At 36.4% G+C, this 26,676-nt stretch overlaps 1 protein-coding gene across 1 annotated transcript; it reads right to left on the bottom strand.

Moving 5' to 3' along the window:
- Window positions 1-1,229: 1,229 nt before the first annotated feature.
- Window positions 1,230-4,679, bottom strand: LOC140152177 (uncharacterized). The gene has a single exon (XM_072174478.1). The coding sequence runs from the start codon at window positions 4,677-4,679 to the stop codon at window positions 1,230-1,232; it is 3,450 nt and encodes a 1,149-aa protein (XP_072030579.1).
- Window positions 4,680-26,676: the final 21,997 nt, after the last annotated feature.

Here is a 26,676-nt window from a genome sequence, read left to right as displayed (position 1 = left end):
CCGGATTTTCCAACCCTGGTTTCCATGATCTCAAAATTGGTAATTTTGTAAATTCCACCTTCTTCTAGTTCAACCCATTTCAAAATTGAAGATCCTTTTTGCTCTTCTAACAAGTGCTCAAATTCCACCTTCAGTATGCTTGATTGTTTTGCCATTTTGTTTGTAGCCGGGATTTTCTTAAACTGATTTTATTTTTAAATCGGGCTAAAAATAAAAGATGGCTGAAACTAAAATATCTAAGGTTTACTACAGTCCGAGAGGGTATTGGAAGGGTGTTTCTGCGATAGACAAGCTGGCGAAAGAGGTTGGAGTGACGAAAGAAAAAGCTAGAAATTTTTAAAAAAAGCAGACTCAGTGGCAAATTTACCTACCACCTCCGAAGTACATTCCCAGAGCAAAATTTAACGTAAGTGTACCTAATGAAGTTCATCAAGCCGATTTGTTGTTTCTCCCTCACGACAGACCGAGTAAAGGAAAAAAGCTTTACAAGTACGCGTTGACTGTGGTGGATGTCGCGAGCAGATACAAGGAAGCTGAGCCTCTGAGCTCGAAGGAATCTGGGGAGGTGTCTAAGGCATTTGAAAAAATTTACTCTGAGTTTTAAAGTGGCCGAAGCTTCTGCAGGTCGATCCTGGAAGAGAATTCATGGGCAAAGTGAACGAAGTGATGAAAAAGCACAAGGTCGATATCAGAAGAGGGTTGCCTGGTCAACATAGAGCTCAGGCAATTGTTGAAAGATTCAACAGAACTTTGGCTGAAAGACTGTTTGGCCATCAGTACTCGCAGGAAATACTGATGGAAGCTCGTGGTCAGAAAAATGTGAGGTCTACCGAGTGGGTGGGTAGGCTTCCGGATGTGATCAGAGCTTTGAACAGCGAAGAGACTCGGCTGATAGGAATGAAACCGGTTGATGCTATCAAGAAGAAAAAGATTGAAACGTTGCCTTCAGCTCCACAAAAGTTGAAAAATGAGATTAAAATTCCAGGTAACGTGAGATTGAGATATCTTTACGCTCCCGGAGAGTTGGAGGGAGGTGAGAGAAGACGCGCAACCGATCCCATTTGGTCTCTGGAAACTTACACGGTTGATAGTATCGTGAGAACACCGGGTGATCCAATTTTATACTATTTGAGTGAAGGTGCACCAAAGAGAGCGTTTGTTAGACAGGAGCTTATGATAGTACCCGAGGGTACACAGTTGCCACCGACAGAGTTTTGAAGTAAAATTTCTTATTCAAGTTTTACGGCGTAGTGTCCAATCGCGTACGTGTGTATTCCGTCTTCGAGTATAACTCTTTTGTCATCGTTAACATCTAAAGCGACTTTGTTAACGGTTTCTGTGTAGATATCGTGATTGTAACTCCTGATCACATTCATCTCTCTCGTCTGAGGTTTTTTGTCAGTAAGGCATTGCTTGTAGTCGTCAAAGGTAATCCTTCTTTCGACGACCGCTTTCTTGATGCCTTTGCACCTCTTTTCATCGTTTCCCTCATACATTCTGAAAGAGTACAACTTTGGTCTCAGTCCAACAAATTCCGCTATCTGCTTTCCTCCGGCTTCGTCCTTGAACTTGCCGGGAACTTTTTTGTTCTTTCCGGTCGGAATTCCCGATGGATGATCAGCCGGGTAGTTGGAAGTGTCAAAGTAGCGGTCCACGTCTGGTGCGATGTCCTCGTAGAAATCTTCGGTCTCGATTTCATAAAGTAGCGAGTCTGTGTCCGTCATACAGAGCTTCGCTTTGTCTCCGTACTTTTTCTTGATGTAATTGTAGTGAAAGTCGTACATCATCGTCTTTGCGATATCCAGGATGCTCGCTCCGAGATATATCGGTTTGTTGAAGTACAGCGAGGTTTTCTTCATGTGAACGGCTACGAGGTTTTCGTCAAAGATGGTGAATCGGTCGTAGGTAGGTTTGGCGGTTAACTTGCGCGCTTCATCTCGGGTGGTCACGAGATGAATGACCACTCTGTTTCTGATGTTTTCTATCGTTTTTCCAAAGACGCTGTTGTTCATCAACTTGAAGAAATCCTTCTCAAACTCCGATTCAGCTTTTGTTCGAAGACTGGTATTCTTGTCGATGTACGATTTCATGAAGGCTTCCTCTCGGTATTTTATCCCTCGGTGAACCTTGGTCAGTTTGAGTCCAAGCTCCAAGCACTGCTTCAGAGCCACGTGGTGGATAACGTACTTTTCCTTGTCGTTCAGATTCGGAATTAGTTTTTCCACTTTGTTCACGATCAGTCTTTCTGGAGCTAGGGGAAAGTCGTTGTGAAGGTCGTGCAGCTCTTTGGGATATTCCAGATTCACTTCAAGGGTGCACGGGATTTTGCGCCAATTGTCTAGCTCTTTCGACGTCATCCACTCAAAGCCACCGACCGGAAGCTTTTGACTCATGGCCCATCCGTAAAGGTTGTTGTTGTCAACGTACTCGATGTACTTGGAGGGCTTGCTCGGATCGTAATCGTCGCCCATGTACTTGTTGTTGGCTTTGGCGTATCTGGTAGGTATCAAGCAAACCCCTCCCTTTATGTTCTTTTCAAAGAACAGAATCATGTCGTAATCAGTGAGAAGTTCCAGACGTACGCCCGTCGTTTTCAGCATGGCGTCGTAAGAAAGTCCGGGAGCCGTATAGTACCAACAAGGATCCAGTTCGTAGTTTTCCAGACTAGTTTTTCTGAAATTTTCGAACATGTCGGCTAGAAGGAGAACGTCCGTCTTAAGATACAGATCGTGGTACTCCCTCATGGTTTTCATTCCGAAGGTATCCCAAACATTCCGCGCGTGCTGGTAATCTTCGTCGGAGAGTTCCACATCGTTGAGCTTGGAGTAAAACGCTTCTTTGGGAGGAAGACGGGTCTCTCGAAGTTTCTCTAGAGAGTTGACGTAATCGTAAGGGTACACTCCTTTTCTCAGAAGAAGTTGCAATTTTTCATTGTCTTTGAAAAATTTTGTGATTTCAGGAAAATCCGAAAGATTCTTCACGAGCGTATCCAAGCCGGCGGACAGAAACTTAAAGCTATCGAGAAACCTGATCTCGTATTTGACATCGACTGGTTTGATGCACTTTTGGTGAGCCGGTCCTAAAGATTCTTTCTTTGGATACGACACATCGGCTACGGTTGGATTCTTCTTGTCTTTCGGTTTTAGAGGACCTTCGCAAATATGACAGACTTCGTTCGGTCGCGCGTTGATTCGATCCCTATAAGGAACGAAGGAATCTACCACCATTTTTTTGCTGAAGGAGATGAACTTTTCCTCGTTGTTCGGAATGCAGTCAATTTTTCCCTTAGTCTTACCGAGATTTTTGATGAAGAGGTGAGAGTCGTATCCCGCGAGATTGTGAAAGAATACCGGAATAAAACTCGGCATTCTGTAAGAAAGATTGCACTGATTGTGAGCGGCTCCTCTGAATTTTCCAGTAAAGTGGCAGTGATCTCTAACGGTTCTGTTGTTCTTGTTTTTCGGGGTTAGAGGTTTCTTACAAATGTGACATCGCGTAGACTTCTTGTACAGCTTTCGCTCTTCGGGACTGATGATCATATTTTCCACGAGTATGTAAGGATTGTTTTCCCGTTTCCAAAACCTGTCGTGGATCTTTCTAACATCCTCCTCGAGCTTGTTCACAAAAACTTGCGATACGTCCTCGGTTTCACTTTGCTTGGTGTACACTACAGGCTCTTGAGAGTACACGGAATCATCAAAACACTTGATGTAGTAGCTAAAGCCCGAAGGTTCGTGCTTTTGGTATTTCGTCGTCTTCTGAGAAACTTCAGGTTGACAGGTTTGTATCGGACTTGTAAAGGATTCAAAGTCAGCGTAGACGACAAATGGAAGTCTCTGCGACTTGAAGAAGTGCTTAAAGAACTGAGTTGGATGATCGCCGTCTTTCGTTGCTTTTGGCATCTCAATTCTCGTGGGCTCATTAAGATGGCATAGATCTTCATGCACCCTTAGTCGTTCTATGGAAGTGTAACCTGCGTAGCAGTTTCTGCAGTGGTAGTGTTTTACTTTTTTCTTGGTTGTTATCTTCCTCAAAAGTCTGCCCATGTCCTTAACCACGGTATAGTGACTGGTTTCTTCGCCTTTTGTGTTTTTTCCATTAATCAAAAGCAGATCAACTTTTTGCGGTCGATCGAGGTTCTTACTAATTAATAAGGGAACAATGGCGGGATTGTACTTCGTGTCTTTGTCCGTACCCTTTGGTTTGTACAATGCTACATTTATGGAGAATGAAGGATTGTTCTTTTCAAACTTGGGAAAATCCGAAATGGGAGTAGGAAAGGAGATACCATCCAAGTTGAGCTCTTTGTATTGTATCCTAAGGTCTCCGGTTATTCTTTCGGGATGAATATCAGTTAGATTGACACCTCGAAGGGTGCTCCACACGGCGCATCGATTGTCTTTATTTTGCATATTGATGATCGCTTTCTTGTTGGCTAGAAATTTTGGAAGCGGAAAGTACGTACCTCCATGCATCGGTTGGTAATGACCCATGTAAATTTCGAAGCTTACAATCTTCACAAACGCCCAATTACTTCCAATGTTTACAAACTTAATCAAACTCTGTAAAATTTGACCCGTCGTGGTTTGGTAAAATTCATCAAGATCCGTACCTTGTAGAAGCATCATCGTGGTAGAACGAAATGGTCTGGATATGGTAACAGTTTCATTGGTTGCCATGTCTACTTTTTCAAACGTGCACTTGAGAACCATATGAATTCTTCTCTGCCTGTTGTTGTTTAAAAGACTGATTATGCTCAGCCTGACGGTCGCAAAGAAGGTGTTGGGGTCGTAACCATCACGTCCTTCGATCGTGTACATTTCATAAAAATTCTTAAGAGTCGAAGGGTCTTTTTGTTCTTGAACGGATGACGAGGATTTGCGGGTGGTACCACAACGTCAAAATCGTTAGAGGAAATGATGTAATTTTCCTTGAGTTTTTCATTGAGAGCATCTTTGTTCAGTCTCGAGTATCCTCGAAGACCCGCGTTTTTGCGAGCGCGCGTAATTCTTTTACGGTGTACTCTCCTCTTTGTCGTCTTGCTTCTTTTTTGCATTATCGATCGCCTTGTAATCCGGAACTGGTTCGTTGAGTACTATAAGCAAAGCTGCTTTGTTTAGTTTGGAGTATCCACGATTTCCGCGTCTTTTAGCGTTTCTGCGTAAAAATTTTAGGCTTGAAATCGATCGAAAGACCGGCATTCTAGCTTTATTCTTTATTTATAATCTTTTTAAACCAAAATATTTATTTTTCTAAATTGATTTTTTCCGCTTTCTTTTTAGCATAATATTTTTTAGAAGCCTTTATATATGATTCTTTGTGTCTCAAATATCGCTCTTTCGAATATTTAACCGGATTACACAGTCCAAGTTCAGTACACAAAATTCCATCATATCGATTAATTATCGTAGAATAACCAAAAATTTGTCTGGATTTTTCTTATGACTAAGCTGAATCCACTGATCCTTGTAAAATACAAACAAATGCTTGTTTTCAACTTTTGACTCGAGAGTAATTTCTTTTTCGATATTGCGATAATTTTTAAACGATTCCATTTTTTTTTTTTTTTATAAGATTTTTTTTTATTTTATCAAAATTTCTTAAATTATTTTTTTAAATTAGGAAAAAATCTAAAAATAGTGTGTGCCCTCTCCCAGCTGGTATTAACTAGTAAAAAATAACAGCGCCATCTCTGTTTAGCATTTCCACATTCCGATCCGGCACAAACATTCCAAACAGTATCAAAAAAATTAAAAATTTTTCAAAAAATTATGTCGGATCGGAATGTGTATGCCGGATCGGAATGTGTGATACCTTTAGGTATGTCGCCCAATTTGTATCAAAAAATCTGGCAACTGGATAAAATCAACAACAAAAAATTCCCTGCAAAATTATCCTAATGTACGTAAATAGGGTTGATCAGGCAACATGCTAACAAAGGAATGTGCGTTATTAAGTTTCAACTCCACAATGCCTTCGGGCTAGGTTTCCGCCTGGTTAGACATATCAAATTAATTCTTCCCGCTTAGCATAAAACCACTTTGTCTCACTTCCTGCAACTCAACAGTGTACATAAGTGTGCTAGTCAAGAATTTGTGAGTTGCCTTCGGGCTAGGTTTCCGCCTGGTTAGACATATCAAATTAATTCTTCCCGCTTAGCATAAAACCACTTTGTCTCACTTCCTGCAACTCAACAGTGTACATAAGTGTGCTAGTTTGTAAGTACCTCCAGGCTAGGTTTCCGGTTAGACAAATTGATTGTTCCCCTACTTGGATCAGCTCAAGGTCATAATAGTTTTTTGGATAAGTTGAAATGCAGGGGAATTTTTTCCGTGTAATTTGGATTGGGGTGAATTAAAAATACAAGGATGTTTTTCTGTGTAATCCTGTGTAAATTGTTTTTCTGTGTAATCCTGTGTAAATTATTGTTCTGTGTAATCCTGTGTAAATTGTTTTTCTGTGTAATCCTGTGTAAATTATTGTTCTGTGTAATCCTGTGTAAATTGTTTTTCTGTGTAATCCTGTGTAAATTTTTTTCTGTGTAATCCTGTGTAAATTGTTTTTCTGTGTAATCCTGTGTAAATTGTTTTTCTGTGTAATCCTGTGTAAATTATTGTTCTGTGTAATCCTGTGTAAATTATTGTTCTGTGTAATCCTGTGTAAATTGTTTTTCTGTGTAATCCTGTGTAAATTATTGTTCTGTGTAATCCTGTGTAAATTGCTTTTCTGTGTAATCCTGTGTAAATTGTTTTTCTGTGTAATCCTGTGTAAATTATTGTTCTGTGTAATCCTGTGTAAATTGTTTTTCTGTGTAATCCTGTGTAAATTATTGTTCTGTGTAATCCTGTGTAAATTGTTTTTCTGTGTAATCCTGTGTAAATTGTTTTTCTGTGTAATCCTGTGTAAATTATTGTTCTGTGTAATCCTGTGTAAATTGTTTTTCTGTGTAATCCTGTGTAAATTATTGTTCTGTGTAATCCTGTGTAAATTGTTTTTCTGTGTAATCCTGTGTTGTTATTTTTGAACAATTTACAGGGAAGAATACAGGGAAGTTTAGGGTAAAATAATGCAGGGGGATTACAGGGTATAAAAAGTTTTGTGTGTATTTTTTGTGTTAAGAGGTTTTTTTGATTTTTACAGGGAAAATACAAGGGTGTCCTAGTATCCCCTTTTTTACCCTACTCCCTTCAACTGCTCATAGTGACATATTGAAAGTGTAACAACACCTTGTACTAAGTTAAGCCCCACATTGCTAAAGATTAAATTTCTAGTCTGGTACGAAATGAGCCTCCTGAACATTTGGCACACTATTGAATGTTCCGTTGTTGTTAACACCCCATGTTGCTGTAGGTCATGTCACATTAATCCAAGAATTCCATTAGGAGAGGCCTGTGAAGACCATTGATTGTCCCATTTTATTACTTCACTAAGGAATTTTTCTAATTTGAAGTATCTACCGAGCATGATGTTCACATCATGTTGTATTACATCCAATTACTCTATTTACCCAGAGTGATATTTGCTGTAATTGAGCAATACAGATTGACGAGATAGGTAAAGTGTGGAGTTGTGACGTCTTCCTTTTATCTTGTCTACAATGTACCTTGGCGTTATTACTTAATGAAAAACGAAATGGGTTTGTGTTCGTATACGTGGTAAATGAAACCATGTTGATTTCAATGTGAGGTATAACCTGAACATACTGAATACATTCTATTTGTAAGATGTTGTTATATAACATGTATAAAAGAATTTATTATCTGTATTATTTCATAATATTTTTCATAATTTTATGTGTTTCAAAAAATGTGAAGGAACAAAATTTCCAGCGTTAGGGATCTAAAATGAGCGTTTATTGCGTTTCGACAGTATTTTTTTGTGGGACATGAGAGCACCTCAGACCTATCGAATTGCATTCTGAATACGAAGCATGTCTTTCTGATATCAAATAATTTTCATTTTTGAAAATCACAATATAATACAAATTTTATGACAAATTATAAAAATTTGATATTTTTCAAATTTTGATATATAACAGTCCTCGAAGTAAATTACATATATCTAATGACATATTCTTAAAGTGTATGTAGCAGGGAGGAAAAGCCGACGGTCAATTGAAAATTTTGATCTTTCATATTGAAGATATGGATTTTTTTCCCAAAAAGACCTAATTTTTTTTGGTGTTTTTGGAAAAAAATCCATATCTTCAATACGTAAGGTAAAATTTTTCAATTGATCGTCGGCTTTTCATCCCACCTACATACACTTTAAGTATAAATCATCAGATTTATAAAGTTTACTTCAAGTACTGTTAAATATCAAAAATCTCAATTTTTAATGATTTGCCATAAAATGTGTATTAAATTGCGAATTTCAAAAATCAAAATTATTTGATATCAGAATGACATTCTTCGTATTCAGAATGCAATTCGATATGTCTGATGTGCTCTAATGTCCCACAATAAATACTGTCCAAACGTTCATACCCCACCCCTTAAGAATGCTAAAAAGAAGTTTTTGGTTTAAGACTTATTCATGTTCCTGTTGTGTGTGCTTTAATCTTCAAAATAAAACATTTTCTGCAAGTCACTTTTAGGAAAGCCATAGCCAGGAAAACCTACACTAAATTATTTTGTTAATTGTATATTATGATGAAACAAGTTATAATATGACATGATTTTCATGTGTACTGTTGCTTTATGCAGCAAGCAGTTTAAAGTTATGCAAAATGAAATAAATATATCATTGTTACTTGCTATATAATAAACCGTCCTGATTGAATTTATAAGGAAGTGGTGTGTTTGGTTACTCTCTTTTTTTGTTTATATATTTCAATGTTTATAATTTTTATTCATTTCGGCAAACAAATTAACAAATTAATAAAATCAACAACAAATCACAAAAAAAGCAGCAATACAAGAAATACAAATTTATGCAGTCACACTACCCACATTTTATTGGTTACTCTCTTTGATATGTCTAGATGTGGTCAATAACCGTCTTAGAAATTCTCCTTTTAGTGTTCTTCATCATTACATGATACATGCAAATTGCATGTCAAGAGGATTACATGATACAATTACTTCCAAAAATAATAAAACAAATTCTTGGATCGCCTCTGCATTGCTGATGGTGATCGACATCGATATGGTATCATATCCCTAAGTATTTAGTCCACTACTTTATATTAGCTTGTTTAATGTAATGGTGAATAGTCCGTACATTCCATCCAATATTACCATGATTATGTACAGCTGGATTTGACGTGTCTTATCATGGATTCACAAGTCAAGTACTTCTTTAGTATTTCTTTAGTATGTGGAACGGGTTCACCTTCTAGAAGAAGCCGGGCAACATTGATTGGACTAGATGTGTAGAAAAGTTTTGCCTGTGCTGTTATACTAATATTGCCTGGCTTAAATTTCCTATAATTTTCTTGAATGATTCTCCAAATACTTGCCCATTGCATCAATAAGTCCACTTGTATACCGACTACCTTTGCGTCACTCAAGAAGGCTGCTTGGCTATGTTCACCTTAGGTATTTGCGTTTACTGCCTTCCTTTATTGAGAGAGGACATAAAAATAATCAGAGTGGCTTAATAGAATGGGGTACACGTAATTTTGCTCTGACGGACCCAAAGTGGCATACTTTTGCGGACAAAATTAACAGCAAACAAACATAAAATCCGCCGGACGTTATGTTCCCATGTACTGTCCATTTTGTAATGCAGTGTCTGTGGATCTTAGCGCTACATTACACTAAGCCAAAAAAGAAAATTGTTTACAAGGTCATAGGCCTATCTTAAAATCATGTGCATCAAAATGAACCAAAATTACGCACAGGATTACTTCAATACTCTACTCTAAACACATGTCAGTAACAAAGCAGTTGTCCAACTGACACAACAGCAAAATGCACTGACATGGAACAGCTTCCTGGGCCACATTCACAGCCGAATAAATGGTACCCAGCAAAAGAAATCTGTGAGTAAGTGGAATAAGACCCGTTTCTTGAAGAAAGTGCGTGAAAAGCAGAAATCAGCCCTTTCCACACTATTCCATTTACTCTTTGGAAATTGTCATCTGTGTAAGGATCTTATACGCACTTTCTATTATGCTTCCATGGATGTACGGTAATAGACCAAGGTATTGTAACAAATTGGTTTTGACAGAGAACTTAAGTCAAATATAAGACTTTTCGCAGGCAATCATATGGTAGTATTTTTGCCCGGAGGTCCTGAAGAAGGAAAGTTTACATTACTATTGAATTTGTAACGTGTTGTTTGTGTAAATAGGTAGGCCAATTCAATGGAGTGAGGGGTGTCTGTCCCTCTTGTGGGATTGTCGTGCTTGTGGATGTGTGGGGGATGTGTAAGCAGTATTTATTTGCAAAATTTGACATCTTTGAATCAGCGTCTAACCGTTTTCGAGTTGTAATTCTGGTGTACCAGAACGCAATTCAAATTTGACCATATTTGCTAAATAAAACGAATTAATATAATCTGCAAAAAATGCAAGAAATATTTTGTACATAAACATTATGTTACCCGGTGTCCAGTGGTATAAAAAAATCTCAACTTTTTTGGGGGATGAGGCTGTGGATTACGAAATGCCTCTTTAATCTGAAGAGCAAAATATTAATTTGTAACAAAACGCAATAACTCGATCACGCACCCGAAGAACCAACGACGGGCTATATACATCAGGTTAGTTTATAGGCCGGTGGATTCGATAAGAAAATGTAGGCTAGTGTGATCATATTTCACTACCATGACTATTTAAATTTAGGTTAAAATATGTGTCCCATATCACGAAATATGTGCATATCTTGTGAAATTGTTCTTTTTAGCGGCATACACTTGTGTAATTGTGTTTCAGTATACTGAAACCGTACGAGATGCGTAATAAAATACTAACTTTTACATACCAACACAATGAAACTGATATTCATTATGCAGAACATCCACAGTACTTTTAAGATGGGAGTTTCGAATAGGGTTTGGGTATAAGTATGAGTTAAAATGGTGCTGTTGCCAATCTGAAAATCGACCCGACTTTAAGGGAAGGGGTATGAACGTTTGGACAGTATTTATTGTGGGACATTAGAGCACATCAGACATATCGAATTGCATTCTGAATACGAAGAATGTCCTTCTGATATCAAATATTTTGATTTTTTGAAATTCGCAATGTAATACACATCTTATGGCAAATCATTAAAAATTGATATTTTTGATATTTAACAGTACTCGAAGTAAACTTTATAAATCTGATGATTTATAATTTAAAGTGTATGTAGATGGGATGAAAAGCCGACGATCAATTGAAAATTTTGACCTTTCGCATTGAAGATATGGATTTTTTTCCCCAAAACACCAAACAAAATTAAGTCTTTTTGGGAAAAAATTCCATAACTTCAATATGAAAGATCAAAATTTTCAATTGATCGTCGGCTTTTCCTCCCAGCTACATACTCTTTAAGAATATATCATTAGATTTATAAAATTTACTTCGAGGACTGTTATATATCAAAAATTTGAAAAATATCAAATTTTAATAATTTGTCATAAAATTTGTATTATATCGTGAATTTCAAAAATGTCAATTATTTGATATCAGAAAGACATGCTTCGTATTCAGAATGCAATTCGATACGTCTGAGGTGCTCTCATGTCCCACAAAAATAATGTCGAAACGCTCATTCCAGATCCCTTAAGACAGTTGTGAAGTAGTGAAGGAAAAATCTTTATTATTATTTATAGACACAATGTTGACGTGATTGTACTGGCAAATGCGGACCAAATGTTTTCATGTTTACAGACTTCCAATGAATATATAATTTGTTTTTCTGCGGTGATTTTCTGGGGCGAGACGATCAAATTCCTAACTAATGGGCCATCAGGACTGTAATGAAGATCTATTTGCGAAAAATACTCTTTATTAACTTTTATTACTAAACGACCCTGAAGCAATTATGTGTAGGATATACAGAGTACATTTAATCATATTTTTGCTAAACGAATGAATCTGCAAGAAATATTTTGTACATACTAGTAAAACTTTTGTAGCCAGAGAGTGTGTCCAGTGGTATAAAAATCTCAACCTTTTGTTGTTGTTGAGAAAGTGGGGGATGAGGCTGTGGATCACGAAATGCCCCTTTAATTTGAAGAGCAAAATAATAATATGTAATAAAATTCAATAACTCGATCAAGCACCGAAGACTCAACAACAGGCTCATCATCATCATCATCATCAGTCGGCTGCGGAGCAGGCGACTACAAGCTTTCTCCAACTAATGCGATCTTGGGCAAGCGAAACAACAACAGGCTATATATATATAATAAAAATCACCAGATTAGTTTATAGGCCTATGGATTCGACAAGAAAATGTAGGCTAGTGTGATCATATTTCACTACCATGACTATTTAAATTTAGGTTAAAATATGTGTCCCATATTACGAAATATGTGACATATCTTGTGAAATTTTTCTTTTTAGCGGCATACACTTGTGTAACTGAACCCTCGTCAGTATACTGAAACCGTACGAGATGCGTAATAAAATATTCATTTTTAAAAATAAAATATTCATTTTTACATACCAACACAATGGAACTGATATTCATTATGCAGAACATCCACAGCACTGTTAAGATGGGAGTTTTGAATAAGGTTTGGGTATAAGTATAAGTAAAAAATGATTCTGTTGCCAATCTGAAAATCGACCCAACTTTAACCCAGTTGTGAAGTAAAGAAGGAAAAATCTCTATTACTATTATAGGAACAATTCTGACGTGATTGTATTGGCAATTAAGGGGCCAAATGTTTTCATATTTACAGACCAAGGGGCCATCAAGACAATGAAAATCCATTTGCAACAAATACTCTTTAAAAAGACCCTGAAGCAATTATGTGTATATACAGAGTACATGTACAATATATTTTTTGAATATATGACTCTTACAAGCGCCAGAACAAAAGCTCACAAATAAGACAAAAAATTGAAGTCCGCTGACCACAAATGATTTTAAAGGAGGCACAATTTACGTCTACGTCCATTTGGTCTAGGAGCAAAATGAGGAGAGAGTAGACCACAAGAACCTAAACGGTCTCCCACAAACAACCAAGCGTAGACTACTGTTTAATAACAAAAAAGTATTTTGATCAAAATCATATTAGGAAATCAAAAGAAAATGTAAAAAACATATATTGCACATAGGTCATTCCCCGTTGCATGGTTGCATTGAAATGTCATCCTTGACATTTTAGTTCTAATCATAACCACTTCGATTGCCATTATTTTCTAGTAAGAGTCGTATTACCGTACGATTTTTACTCTAGAGCGGACTTCAGCAACATTGATCTTATAATATATCTTGTGTATTTGATGATCTCAAAAAACAAGAGAACAACGACCGAGTAATATAAAGGATGCCTAGTGTTTGATGTACGAAATGTATCAATAACCCTCGTCTGCCCCCTGTGAGATTTACCGCCAAATGACTATGGCTAATTGAGGTGCCATCATTTGCACCTTACCCGGGTTAAAGGCGTCCCTCGACCCAAGAGGGTGGGGCAACCTTAGTTTATTTGTATCAATAACCCTCGTCTACCCCCTGTGAGATTTACCGCCAAATGACTATGGCTAATTGTGGGCCATCATTTGCACCTTACCCGGGTTAAAAGCGTCCCTCGGACCAAGAGGGTGGGACAACCTTGGTTTATTTATATCAATAACCCTCGTCCACCCCCTGTGAGATTTACCGCCAAATGACTATGGCTAATTGTGGGCTATCATTTGCACTTCACCCGGGTTAAAGGCGTCCCTCGGCCCAAGAGGGTGGGGCAACCTTAGTTTATATGTATCAATAACCCTCGTCTACCCCCTGTGAGATTTACCGCCAAATGACTATGGCTAATTGTGGGCCATCATTTGCACCTTACCCGGGTTAAAAGCGTCCCTCGGACCAAGAGGGTGGGACAACCTTGGTTTATTTTTATCAATAACCCTCGTCTACCCCCTGTGAGATTTACCGCCAAATGACTATGGCTAATTGAGGTGCCATCATTTGCACCTTACCCGGGTTAAAGGCGTCCCTCGACCCAAGAGGGTGGGGCAACCTTAGTTTATTTATATCAATGACCCTCGTCTGCCCCCTGTGAGATTTACCGCCAAATGACTATGGCTAATTGAGGTGCCATCAATTGCACCTTACTCGGGTTAAAGGCGTCCCTCGGCCCAAGAGGGTGGGGCAACCTTAGTTTATTTATATCAATAACCCTCGTCTGCCCCCTGTGAGATTTACCGCCAAATGACTGTGGCTAATTGAGGTGCCATCATTTGCACCTTACCCGGGTTAAAGGCGTCCCTCGGACCAAGAGGGTGGGACAACCTTGGTTTATTTATATCAATAACCCTCGTCTACCCCCTGTGATATTTACCGCCAAATGACTATGGCTAATTGAGGTGCCATCATTTGCACCTTACTCGGGTTAAAGGCGTCCCTCGGCCCAAGAGGGTGGGGCAACCTTATTTTATTTATATCAATAACCCTCGTCTGCCCCCTGTGAGATTTACCACCAAATGACTATGGCTAATTGAGGTGCCATCATTTGCACCTTACTCGGGTTAAAGGCGTCCCTCGGCCCAAGAGGGTGGGGCAACCTTAGTTTATTTATATCAATAACCCTCGTCTACCCCTGTGAGTTTTACCGCCAAATGACTATGGCTAATTGAGGTGCCATCATTTGCACCTTACTCGGGTTAAAGGCGTCCCTCGGCCCAAGGGGGTGGGGCAACTTTATTTTATTTATATCAATAACCCTCGTCTGCCCCCTGTGAGATTTACCACCAAATGACTATGGCTAATTGAGGTGCCATCATTTGCACCTTACCCGGGTTAAAGGCGTCCCTCGACCCAAGAGGGTGGGGCAACCTTAGTTTATTTGTATCAATAACCTTCGTCTACCCCCTGTGAGATTTACCGCCAAATAACTATGGCTAATTAAGGTGCCATCATTTGCACCTTACCCGGGTTAAAGGCGTCCCTCGACCCAAGAGGGTGGGGCAACCTTAGTTTATTTGTATCAATAACCCTCGTCTGCCCCCTGTGAGATTTACCGCCAAATAACTATGGCTAATTAAGGTGCCATCATTTGCACCTTACCCGGGTTAAAGGCGTCCCTCGGACCAAGAGGGTGGGACAACCTTGGTTTATTTTTGTTACTCTTTCTTTGTTCTTATGAAAATATTCTAAGGTTAATAATGATAGTATTTAGATTAGAATAGTATTATTTAGCAAAATCGTATGTTTTTTGTATTTGTTATCCGAAAATCGAATTTGGTATTATATCAACATAATAACGTCATGACAATTTCCAATGCGTGTATGAAAACGCGGAATACAAATACAAATGAAACTATGAATTTTGGGACGAGTACTGGCCAGACAAAGTTTAGGATTGGTACATTTTAATTCGTTTTCATGGCTAAGAGTATTCATGAGAGAAAAGGCCCGATTTAAATTTTTACATTTGGTCAGAAGACATACTATTTGCATCCATGGATATTATCATGGGTATAGACCAAAGTAATGTATCATATCGATTTTGACAGAGAACGTAATGTCAAATAATACCGACTTCGCAGGCAATTATAATTATGGAAGCAATGTTTTGCGCGGTCGTCCTGAGTAACCGTCTAACCGTTAGACAATGATTCAAAGATGGTAACTCTTGATATAGTAACAGGTGATTTTTTTCAAAACCATGCTTTTCATGATCCTAGCAAAATACCAGAATAAACAAAAGAAAATTACTTTGGTTAATTGTGAGCTGAAACTGAGCATTTCCGTTAATTTTGTCATAAAATAGTATTTTTAGTAGGGCAGGAATTGGTGAAATGATCATGGATCGCTCATCGCTTTATATTGTAGTACGAATCAAGAAGTCTCAGCTTTGCATCTTTGAAGGAATTCTAAAGATGCCGATGTCTTTCTTGGATTGTCTATGCATTACTGATGGTGATCGATTTTGAAGACAGAACCTTTCAAGTACGTATCATGTCTTGCGTATTAAAAGTACACCACCTCACATCAGCTTTTACAATGTAATGGTGAATAAACCCTGCATTCCATTCAACATTACCAAGATTATGTACAGCTGGATTTGTCGTGCCTTATCATGACTTCACAAGTCAAGTATTTCTTAAGTATGTGGAACGAGTTCACCTTCTAGAAGAAGCTGGGCAACATTGACTACCGGTATACTAATGGTGATCGATTTTGAATACAGGACCTTTCAATGGAGTATCATGTCTTGCGTATTAAAGTACACAACCTCGCATCAGCTTTTACAATGTATTGGTAAATAATCCGTACATTCCATCCAACATTACCTTGATTACTTGATTATGTACAGCTGGATTTGTCGTGGCTTCATAAGTCAAGTATTTCTGTATGTGTAACGGGTTCACCTTCTAGAAGAAGCTGGGTAACATTGATTGGACTAGATCGACTTGTAGGCAAGTTGAGCTTGTTATTCTGTAATTGCCTGGCCTACTTTTCCTTTATTTTTCTTGAATGATTCTCCAAGTACTTACCCTTTTCATCAATAAGTCCTTGGTATTTGCATACCAACTACTCTTTGCGTCACTTGAGAGGGCGGCTAAGCAGCATTAAGTTACTGAAGACTCACCTATCATATGTTCACCTTATATGTATTTACCTTTGACTACTTTGCTTCTGTATGGAATGTGAAAGATAAGAAACCGTTACGGTTTCAGTAAAGTAACTTTATAACTGATCAAAAGCATTATGAATGTAACTATAAAGCCACAAGGTCATTATTGTACACACTGATAATACCAGGGTAGGCCTATACTCTCGGGTCTTAGCTAGCCCGTCATCCACCTGTCATTTTGGACGAACCACCTGTTGTTTTCGATCAGTGTGCTCCTTGGACAGGCAAAAATGCATATGGTAATTTCTACAAATAAATGCTTGAATAAGTTCTGTGAACTCAAATCAAGACCAGACTGATAAATCAAGGCTATAGCTATAGCCTATATGAAGTGACTGAACCTCTAGAAGTTACAGTGTTTGGTTTATGTGTTTAGGGTTACATTTTGGACAGGCAGTTTTGTTTGGTGAAAATGATTGGCACTTGTCAAATCCTAGCCATGCTCCTGGAGTAACTTAATAGATCCGTTCGAAGTAAAGATGCAGATTATTTTACCCTGGCTATATGAACCCACAATGTCATACTAATGCGGACAAAACTAAAACAAACAAACTGAAATGACTGAAATAAAGTCAAGTCAAGTATGGCTTAAATCTTAGCATTTTATTGCATCGTATATTTTGGTTTGAGGTGTTCTTGTGTTTGTTGTTTGTTTGTGTGTTGTTGCTGTTGTTGTTGTTGTTGTTGTTGTGATTTTCTGTTTCCAATTGATAATTTAAATCTAGTCAACTGGACTTACTATTTTTGACAGGCGACGTTTCACATCCTATCCTGGGTGCTTCCTCAAGCCGTCTGATTTCTCGGCGGCGATTGATTGATGTGAAACGTTGGTAGTCAAAAATAGTAAGTCCAGTTGGCTAGATTTAAATTATCAATTTGATATTTTATATACCTGGATCACTGAGAATATACACAAATACATTTTCTGTTTCCTTTCTTCTGTAAATGTGAATTTTGGGACACCGTACCCGACTGCCGTACACGACTACAGTTTAGCATTGTTTTTTTTTGTCTGTTTTTTTTTTTTTTTTTTTTTTTTTTTTTTTTTTTGATAAAGTGTACGTGATCAAAATGGCCTGATTTTTTCCTTGCAGGCATTTTGTCCCGAAAGCACACCATTTGCATCCATGGATATAACAGACCAAGGTATATGTAACATAACGATTTTGACAGAGAACTTAATGTCAAATATAAATGTATGATACACACTTCGCAGGCAATCATATATCGAAGTATTTTTGCGCGGAGGTCCTGAGGAAGGAAAGTTTACATTGCTATTACTTTTGCAATTTATATTTGTAACAGGTTGTTTGTGGAAACTAGCATTCAGTAGCATGTGATCTGTAAAAGAGGTGTGTAAGTTGGAGTCTGTCCCTTCTATGGATTGTAGGCCTATTTGTGTTTTGGGGTGTGGTGGTATTTAGTAGTATTTTATTTGCACGATTTAACCATCGTACATTGTACATTGTACCCAGGACCCTGGAAATTTCATCACTGTTCCTTAACTTGATAGTAAATTAAAATCATGAATAATCTAAATATATCTTGGTTATCTGATTATTTTGTTCAATCTTATGTATACCAGTGTTCCTGAATCCTGATTGATACGTAAAAGTATAAATTTATGTGCTCATAAAAGTGAATGAATTACAATTGCAAATTTGTATGAATGACCAGGGTTGCGTGAATATATGGACAGAATGGAGTTGATGTATTATATGAAGAAGTAAAGTGAATGACCGCTGATTCATGTCCTTAAGGGTAACTGTAATATTATGAAGAGCAAAATGCAGATGTGTATCTTCTGTATGATACAATGAAATGAATAATTTTCTTGGATGATGATAGCACAGAGAAGTATGTATTTGTTCAACTTCCCACATTTCCTAATAGAAGTAATGATATCAACGATATATTGAATTTATTATAGTCTGTTCACTACTTTCTTATTTCTTTTCTTTTGCTTCAATTTACACCTTTAAATTGTTGCCATGGTGATAAATGAATACACTTATGTGCCTGTGTGCATACATGATTCTGCAAAATAACATTAACACACAAATTTGATATCCAAGTTGCACTTTTTACCTTTCTACCTACATTGTATTATGCATGTGTCATACACAATGTATAATAACAAATATTATAATGCATCACATAAAAATAGAAGTAACAAGACCCGCAGAGCACTCTGAAGTATTTGATTTACATGTTGATTATGGAATAAGATAAAATGTTCTAAACTCATTTCACATTTAGATACAAGCATATTGTAATCAGTCATTGTGCATCTCCCAGGTTATAAATAATCAAATCATGGATTTTCAAGGGATGTACGAGTAAAAGCAGATAAGAAATCTTACCTCCCTTCCTTCCCCCCTTGCAGCAACTCATGCCCTTTTTTGATGATGGAATGATAGGTCTATGACATTCTCACAAAGTCGTATTCTGTGTGCAAACTCACTGCTATGGTTATGTTAAAGGTGTTCAAACTTGGAAAGACGAGTACATATGCAGCATTAGATTCCCCCAGGGGATGCAGACATGAAAGATAGAGATTCAGGTGTTTCCCTACCTTAAGTCTCTGGGTATATGATGATAACCAAACAATGTGTCTAGTTCTTTTTATAACTATAGTACTGGGTATATTTGCCTCTCACATATATCCAAAGTGCCCGGGAAAGTGCCTTGCAGATGAATGTGCGCTGTGAATGACCTATACTGAGGGTTCAGCCGAAATCTATCATGACACTTTTTTAGGAGTTCGAGTGAGCGAGAGAGGACAGGTTGAAATGCATGACGTGCCTGGGTGAAATTTTCCTGTTACCAGGTTACTGTGCTATCGATTTCACACAAAATGTGTACATGAAGTGCCTATTTAGCTTGTTTCAGCTGGCATGTGGAAACTGAGATGTGAGCCCAAAGATGTGTGCGCTGAATGTGCATTAGTGTTTGCCAAACAATTTAACATCATTCTTCTTGCAGAATGAAGTTAGTAGTACATTATATTCCCTACATGGTGCACATTAAACCTTAAATTACGGAACAGAATGATTGATTTTAAGTCCTTGCTTGGCTTTAATTAATCACTTATTTTGGGTATGTGTTGAGCATGGATGTGACTTTTGACTTTCATACACACAGCTTGCATGCAAGAACTTTGTGGAAAATGTGAGACTCAACTTTACCATGAGTTGATAACTAAATGTGTTTATGCCCGAGGCATAGCAGCTGTATAGGTACAGCCGATTGTCATTTTAACTCGTTGCCTGTCTGCAAACATGTGCTACCTGTCACGTTATCACTTTGTAGGCAGTGTTTGTCTTGGTACTCAAATGTTGGGCTACATGGTGGTACATTTCATATATCTTCGGACATTATTACATACTGTAATTGCTTAAATCTACTTATAAATCTACTCTACTTGCAAAATGGTCGAACATTACTTGTATGGATTTCAACTCTATTTTGATTTTTTGATCAGTTTAATGTTACCATATGGCTAGGACAATAGTACATGTAATACAAGATTTTATTTGCTTCAGGAAGGAGGTGAGGGAAAGTTGGTGCTGTGTGTCAGCCACACGCTTCCAAGTTAACGTATAAGCTAGGAATCTAGTTTATCACCTAGTTAGATGTTTGGTGGTGTCATTGTTATAGTCAACTGAATTATGATAGCTTGTTGTGTATCAAAGGTTGACCTAGTTTGGTGAACTCTTCAATGTATTATAATTTTTTTAGTATTGTTTTCTAAACTAATATGCAAATAAGACAGTTGAGCTGTTAACATTTTCCAGTATGTTCAATAGATTTCAAATATAAATTACGAAGGTTTTTTTGTTGGTATCGTGTCGCTCTCCTCCTGGTAAATTTGTTGCTGCCATCAGTGAGGTACACTAATGGTTGCATATTTTGATAATGAATCAGCAGCAATTATGTGAATTTAGAGTGTTGTTTTCAAAAACAATTATATGTAACAGAAGACAAGAGCAACTATCAAATTCATTCAAATTGTTGTTATTCAAGCGTATCATTTATGAGACATTATTTCATCTTGTTTTAGCATTATTTTATTTTCATTGTGTTTATTTTTCAACAAAGTTATTTTATTCAAATCTAAAATATGTTTGTCTCTTTCTTCTCTCTGTTGCAGGATGGTGGTAAACAGCTTCAAGAAGGAATGGAAGAAAACAACACCGTATTAGAAATGGATCTCCGTCTCACCGAGGTTGGACAAGAGAGTGAATACTGTATCAACCAAATCCTGAAAAAGAACCAAGAGAGGGATAGAGAACTCAAATTAGCACAGGAAAAAGAAAAGAACAACAATATGAACTTAGATCGATGAAATGTTCATATTATGATTGCACCGGAGGGAACGTTTGTAATAATTGGTGCACAAAATAGTGTTGTTATACTTCTGAATTGTGTCAAAATTGTATGACTTATTAATCAATAAACCAATATAATTATCTGAGTTTTTGCACCGATTAGATCACTTTTAACATGATTAACAGCATGTCTTATGTCTACAGTGTCAACTATTACAATGATAGCTATAAGGCAAATACAAAATGTACGTACTGTCATTCACAGTTTCATAAATGGGTCCCTTCAACTGCTCCTAGTGACAAATTGAAAGTGTAACAACGCCTTGTACTAAGTTAAGCCCCACATTGCTAAAGATTAAATTTCTAGTCTGGTACGAAATAAGCCTCCTGTACATTTAGCACGCTATTGAGTGTTCCGATGTTGTCAATACCATAAAACCCCCATGTTGCTGTAGGTCATGTCACAATAACCCAAGAATTCCATTAGGAGCGGCCTGTGAAGACCATTGATTGTCCCATTTTATTACTTCGCTAAGGAGTTTCTCTAATTTGAAGTATCTTCCGAGACTGATGTTAATTCACATCATGTTGTATTACATCCAATTACTCTATTTACCCAAAGTGATATTTGCTGTAATTGAGCAATACAGATTGATGAGATAGGTAAAGTGTGGAGCTGTGATGTTTTCCCTTTTATCTTGTCTACAATGGTACCTTGGCTTTATTAGCACTTAATGAAAAGCGAAATGGGCTTGTGTTCGTGTGCCAAATGAAATCTTGTTGATTTTAATGTCAGGTATAACCTGAACATACTGAATACATTCTATTTTGTAAGATGTTGTTATATAAGATGTATAAAAGAATTTCATTATCTGTATTATTTCATAAATATTTTTCATACATATTTCACAAAAATGTGAAGAATTGTTTTTTTCAGCTTTAAGAATGCTGAAAAGAGGTATTTGGTTTAAGGCTCATTCATGTTCCTCTTGAAGTCAGAATTAGTGTAAATGACAAACTATTATAATATAATTCAATTTATTGGGAATAATTAAGTAAAGCAATTGAATTGATAAGGTGTGTTTTTCAAATGAGTCTTCAAAATAATTTCAGTAACAATATTTGGTTTTACTGCTTCAGATGATTGTCATTATATGACTCAATATGCAATGCTGTGCTTTGACAAAGAAAAAGGATGTATTAATATGTCTTTACTAATGTCAGGGTATATTTTTTCATTAAGATCTTAATATGGTTGAAAATGGTATTTTTATTCTGATATAATACACTATATGTTTAACTTTTACTTTTGTTGATTTGATTTGATTTTTTTTTATTCAGCATGTTAAAATGGATACACATTACAAACATTATATTGCACTTACATGTAAAATACTTATTATAAACATACAATTTTTTAACATACAGAATCCATAACACCATGCAAAGGATAGCCCTTTAAGCTTAAAAACTTATTTCCAAAGGGGTCCTTATATTACAGAAAAAGATATTAAAAGTTAAGACTGGTAAAAAACACCAAAAAACAGCTTCAAGAAGGAATGGAAGAAAACAACACCGTATTAGAAAAGGATCTGCGTCTCACAGAGGTTGGACAAGAGAGTGAATATTGTATCAACCAAATCCTGAAAAAGAACCAAGAGAGGGATAGAGAACTCAAATTAGCAAAAAGAAAATAACAACAACATGAACTTAGATCGATGAAATGCTCATAGTATGATTGCACCGGAGGGAAAGTTTGTAATAATTAGTGCACAAAATAGTGTTGTTTTACTTCTGAATTGTGTCAAAATTGTATGACTTATTAATCAATAAACCAACATAATTATCTGAGTTTTTGCACCGATTAGATCACTTTTAACATGATTAACAGCATGTCTTATGTCTACAGTGTCAACTATTACAATGATAGCTATAAGGCAAATACAAAATGTACGTACTGTCAATCACAGTTTCATAAATGGGTCCCTTCAACTGCTCCTAGTGACAAATTGAAAGTGTAACAACACCTTGTACTAAGTTAAGCCCCACATTGCTAAAGATTAAATTTCTAGTCTGGTACGAAATAAGCCTCCTGTACATTTAGCACGCAATTGAGTGTTCCGATGTTGTCAATACCATAAAACCCCCATGTTGCTGTAGGTCATGTCACAATAACCCAAGAATTCCATTAGGAGCGGCCTGTGAAGACCATTGATTGTCCCATTTTATTACTTCGCTAAGGAGTTTCTCTAATTTGAAGTATCTTCCGAGACTGATGTTCACATCATGTTGTATTACATCCAATTACTCTATTTACCCAAAGTGATATTTGCTGTAATTGAGCAATACAGATTGATGAGATAGGTAAAGTGTGGAGCTGTGATGTCTTCCCTTTTATCTTGTCTACAATGGTACCTTGGCTTTATTAGCACTTAATGAAAAGCGAAATGGGCTTGTGTTCGTGTGCCAAATGAAATCTTGTTGATTTTAATGTCAGGTATAACCTGAACATACTGAATACATTCTATTTTGTAAGATGTTGTTATATAAGATGTATAAAAGAATTTCATTATCTGTATTATTTCATAAATATTTTTCATACATATTTCACAAAAATTGAAGAAATTTTTTTTTCAGCTTTAAGAATGCTGAAAAGAGGTATTTGGTTTAAAGCTCATTCATGTTCCTCTTGAAGTCAGAATTAGTGTAAATGTCAAAACTATTATAATATAATTCAATTTATTGGGAATAATTAAGTAAAGCAATTGAATTGATAAGGTGTGTTTTTCAAATGAGTCTTCAAAATAATTTCAGTAACAATATTTGGTTTTACTGCTTCAGATGATTGTCATTATATGACTCAATATGCAATTGCTGTGCTTTGACAAAGAAAAAGGATGTATTAATATGTCTTTACTAATGTTAGGGTATATTTTTTCATTAAGATCTTAATATGGTTGAAAATGGTATTTTTATTCTGATATAATGCACTATATGTTTAACTTTTACTTTTGGTGATTTGATTTGATTTTTTTTATTCAGCATGTTAAAATAGATACACATTACAAACATTATATTGCACTTACAGGTAAAATACTTATTATAAACATACAATTTTTTAACATACAGAATCCATAACACCATGCAAAGGATAGCCCTTTAAGCTTAAAAACTTATTTCCAAAGGGGTCCTTATATTACAGAAAAAGATATTAAAAGTTAAGACTGGTAAAAAACACCAAAAAACAAAGCATTGGAGCAAAAACAACAAACTAGACATTCATTTGATTTAAAAGGTGAGCTTTGACATCTTTTTTAAACTTAATGTATTTCAGTGAAACAGATTTAATATCTTACGGCAAGTTATTCCAGTTTTTGATAGCATTAAAATAAAAAAGAACCAGAACTAAAAGACTTGATCCGGGGAACTTAAAAATTAAAGTCCCTTCCCCTTGTGCTATAATGATGCACACTTGATAGTCTAGTAAAATTCTCATTCATGTAGTCAGGACAAGTATTGTAAAAAATATATATGTTGTGTGTGCTTTTTAAAGTTTAAAAACTTCAAAATAAAACATTTTCACGTGTACTGTTGTTTTATGCAGTAAGCAGTTTAATGTTATGCGAAATGAAATATATATATCATTGTGATCAGTTGCTATATAATAAACCGTCCTGATTGAATTTATAAGGAAGTGATGTGTGTTTGGATACTCTTTTTGATATGTCTTTCTCGGATTGCCTATGCCTGTGCTGATGGTGATCGATTCTGAATACACAGTGCAGGACTTTTTCAAGTCATGACATCATGTCCTAAGTATTTAACCCACAACTTCAAATCAGCTTTTACAATGTAATGGCGAATAATCCGTGCATTCCATTCAACATTACCATAGTGTCATAGCGGACAAAACTGAAACAAACAAATTAAAAACGATTAAACATTCCAAGTATGGCTTAAGTATGCTGTGCGAAATTATATTATATAGAACTTTATTGCTTCATATGTTTCGGTATCAGGTGTTCTTGAGTAGTTGTTTGTTTAGCATTGGTTCATTTTTTCGAACTGGTTATCCGAACTATAATAAGGTGTAAATGAGCGAAACGATCTGACTCGATTTTTTTCCATGCGGACATTTGTCCCGAAGGTACGCCATTTGCATCCATGGATATAATAGACCAAGGTAATGTAACATAACGATTTTGACAGAGAACCTAATGTCAAATATACATGTACATGTATGATACAGACTTCGCAGGCAATCAAATATCGAAGTATTTTTGCGTGGAGGTCCCGAGGAAGGAAAGTTTACATTGATATTACTGTTACAATTTATTTTTGTAACAGATTGTTTGTGGTAACAAGTATTCAGTATAATGCGAGCTGTAAAAGAGGTGTGTAAGGTGGTGTCGGTCCCTTTTATGGATTATATTTGTGTTTTGGGGTATGGTGGTATTAGTAGTATTTTATTTGCACGATTTACCATCTTTGCACATTGTCCCTTGACTTAATAGTACGTTAAAATCAAGAATAATCTAAATATATCTTGGTTATCTGATCATTTTTACAAACGTATGTATACCAGTGCCCCTGAATCCTGATTGATCCGTAAAAGTTTGCTCATAAAAATGAATTGCAATTGCAAATTTGTTTGAATGACCAGGGCTGCATGAAATATATGGACAGAATGGAGATGATGTATTACATGTAGAAGTAAAGTGAATGACCACTGACTCATGTCCTTAAGGTAACTAATATTTTGAAAAGCAAAATGCATGCATACGTTGTATTGATGATACAATGACATGGATAATTTTCTTGAATGAGGATAGCACAGAGAAGTATACATGTATTTGTTCCCAGTTCTACATTCCTATGAATCATAATAGGAGTAATGATATCAACGATATATTGAATATTGAACTATGATAATGATAGAAATTATTATAGTCTGTTCACTACTTTCTTCTTTCGTTTCTTTTGCTTCAATTTACACCTATAAATTGTTGCCATGGTGATAGATGAATACACTTATGTGCCTGTGTGCATACATGATTCTGTATAAAAATTACATTAACGCACAACTCTAATACACAAGTTGCACTTTTTACCTTTCTACATACATTACATTGTATTATGCACGTGTGGCATACTATGTATATAATAAATATTATATGCATCATATAAAAATAGAAGTAACAAGATCCGTAGCTACGTACTCTGAAGTATTTGATTTACATGTTGATTATGGAATAAGATGAAATGTTTTAAACTCATTTCACGTTTTGATACAAGCATAAGTAATCAGTCATTGCGCATCTCCCAGATTATATAAAATCATGGATTTTCACGGGATGTACGAGTAAGAGCAGATAAGAAATCTCGCCTCCCTCCCTTCCCACCTTGCAGCAACTCATGCCCTTTTATGATGATGGAATGATAGGTCTATGACATTCTCACAAAGTCGTGTTCTAGTGTGCAAACTCACTGCTATAGTTATTTTAAAGGTGTTCAAACTTGGAAAGACTAGCACATGTGCAGTATTAGATTCCCCCAAGGGATGCAGACATGATGTTGAATCAAAGATAGAGATTCAGGTGTTTCC

This window comes from Amphiura filiformis, chromosome 5 (assembly GCF_039555335.1).
Source record: "Amphiura filiformis chromosome 5, Afil_fr2py, whole genome shotgun sequence".
Taxonomy (NCBI): Eukaryota; Metazoa; Echinodermata; class Ophiuroidea; order Amphilepidida; family Amphiuridae; genus Amphiura; species Amphiura filiformis.
Note: the sequence above shows the minus strand (reverse complement) of the source record. Positions and strands in the feature narration are given on the sequence as shown.

Bases quoted from the DNA above. Each gene is read 5' to 3' on its own strand.
- LOC140152177 (XM_072174478.1), bottom strand. From the start codon at position 4,679: ATGGCAACCAATGAAACTGTTACCATATCCAGACCATTTCGTTCTACC.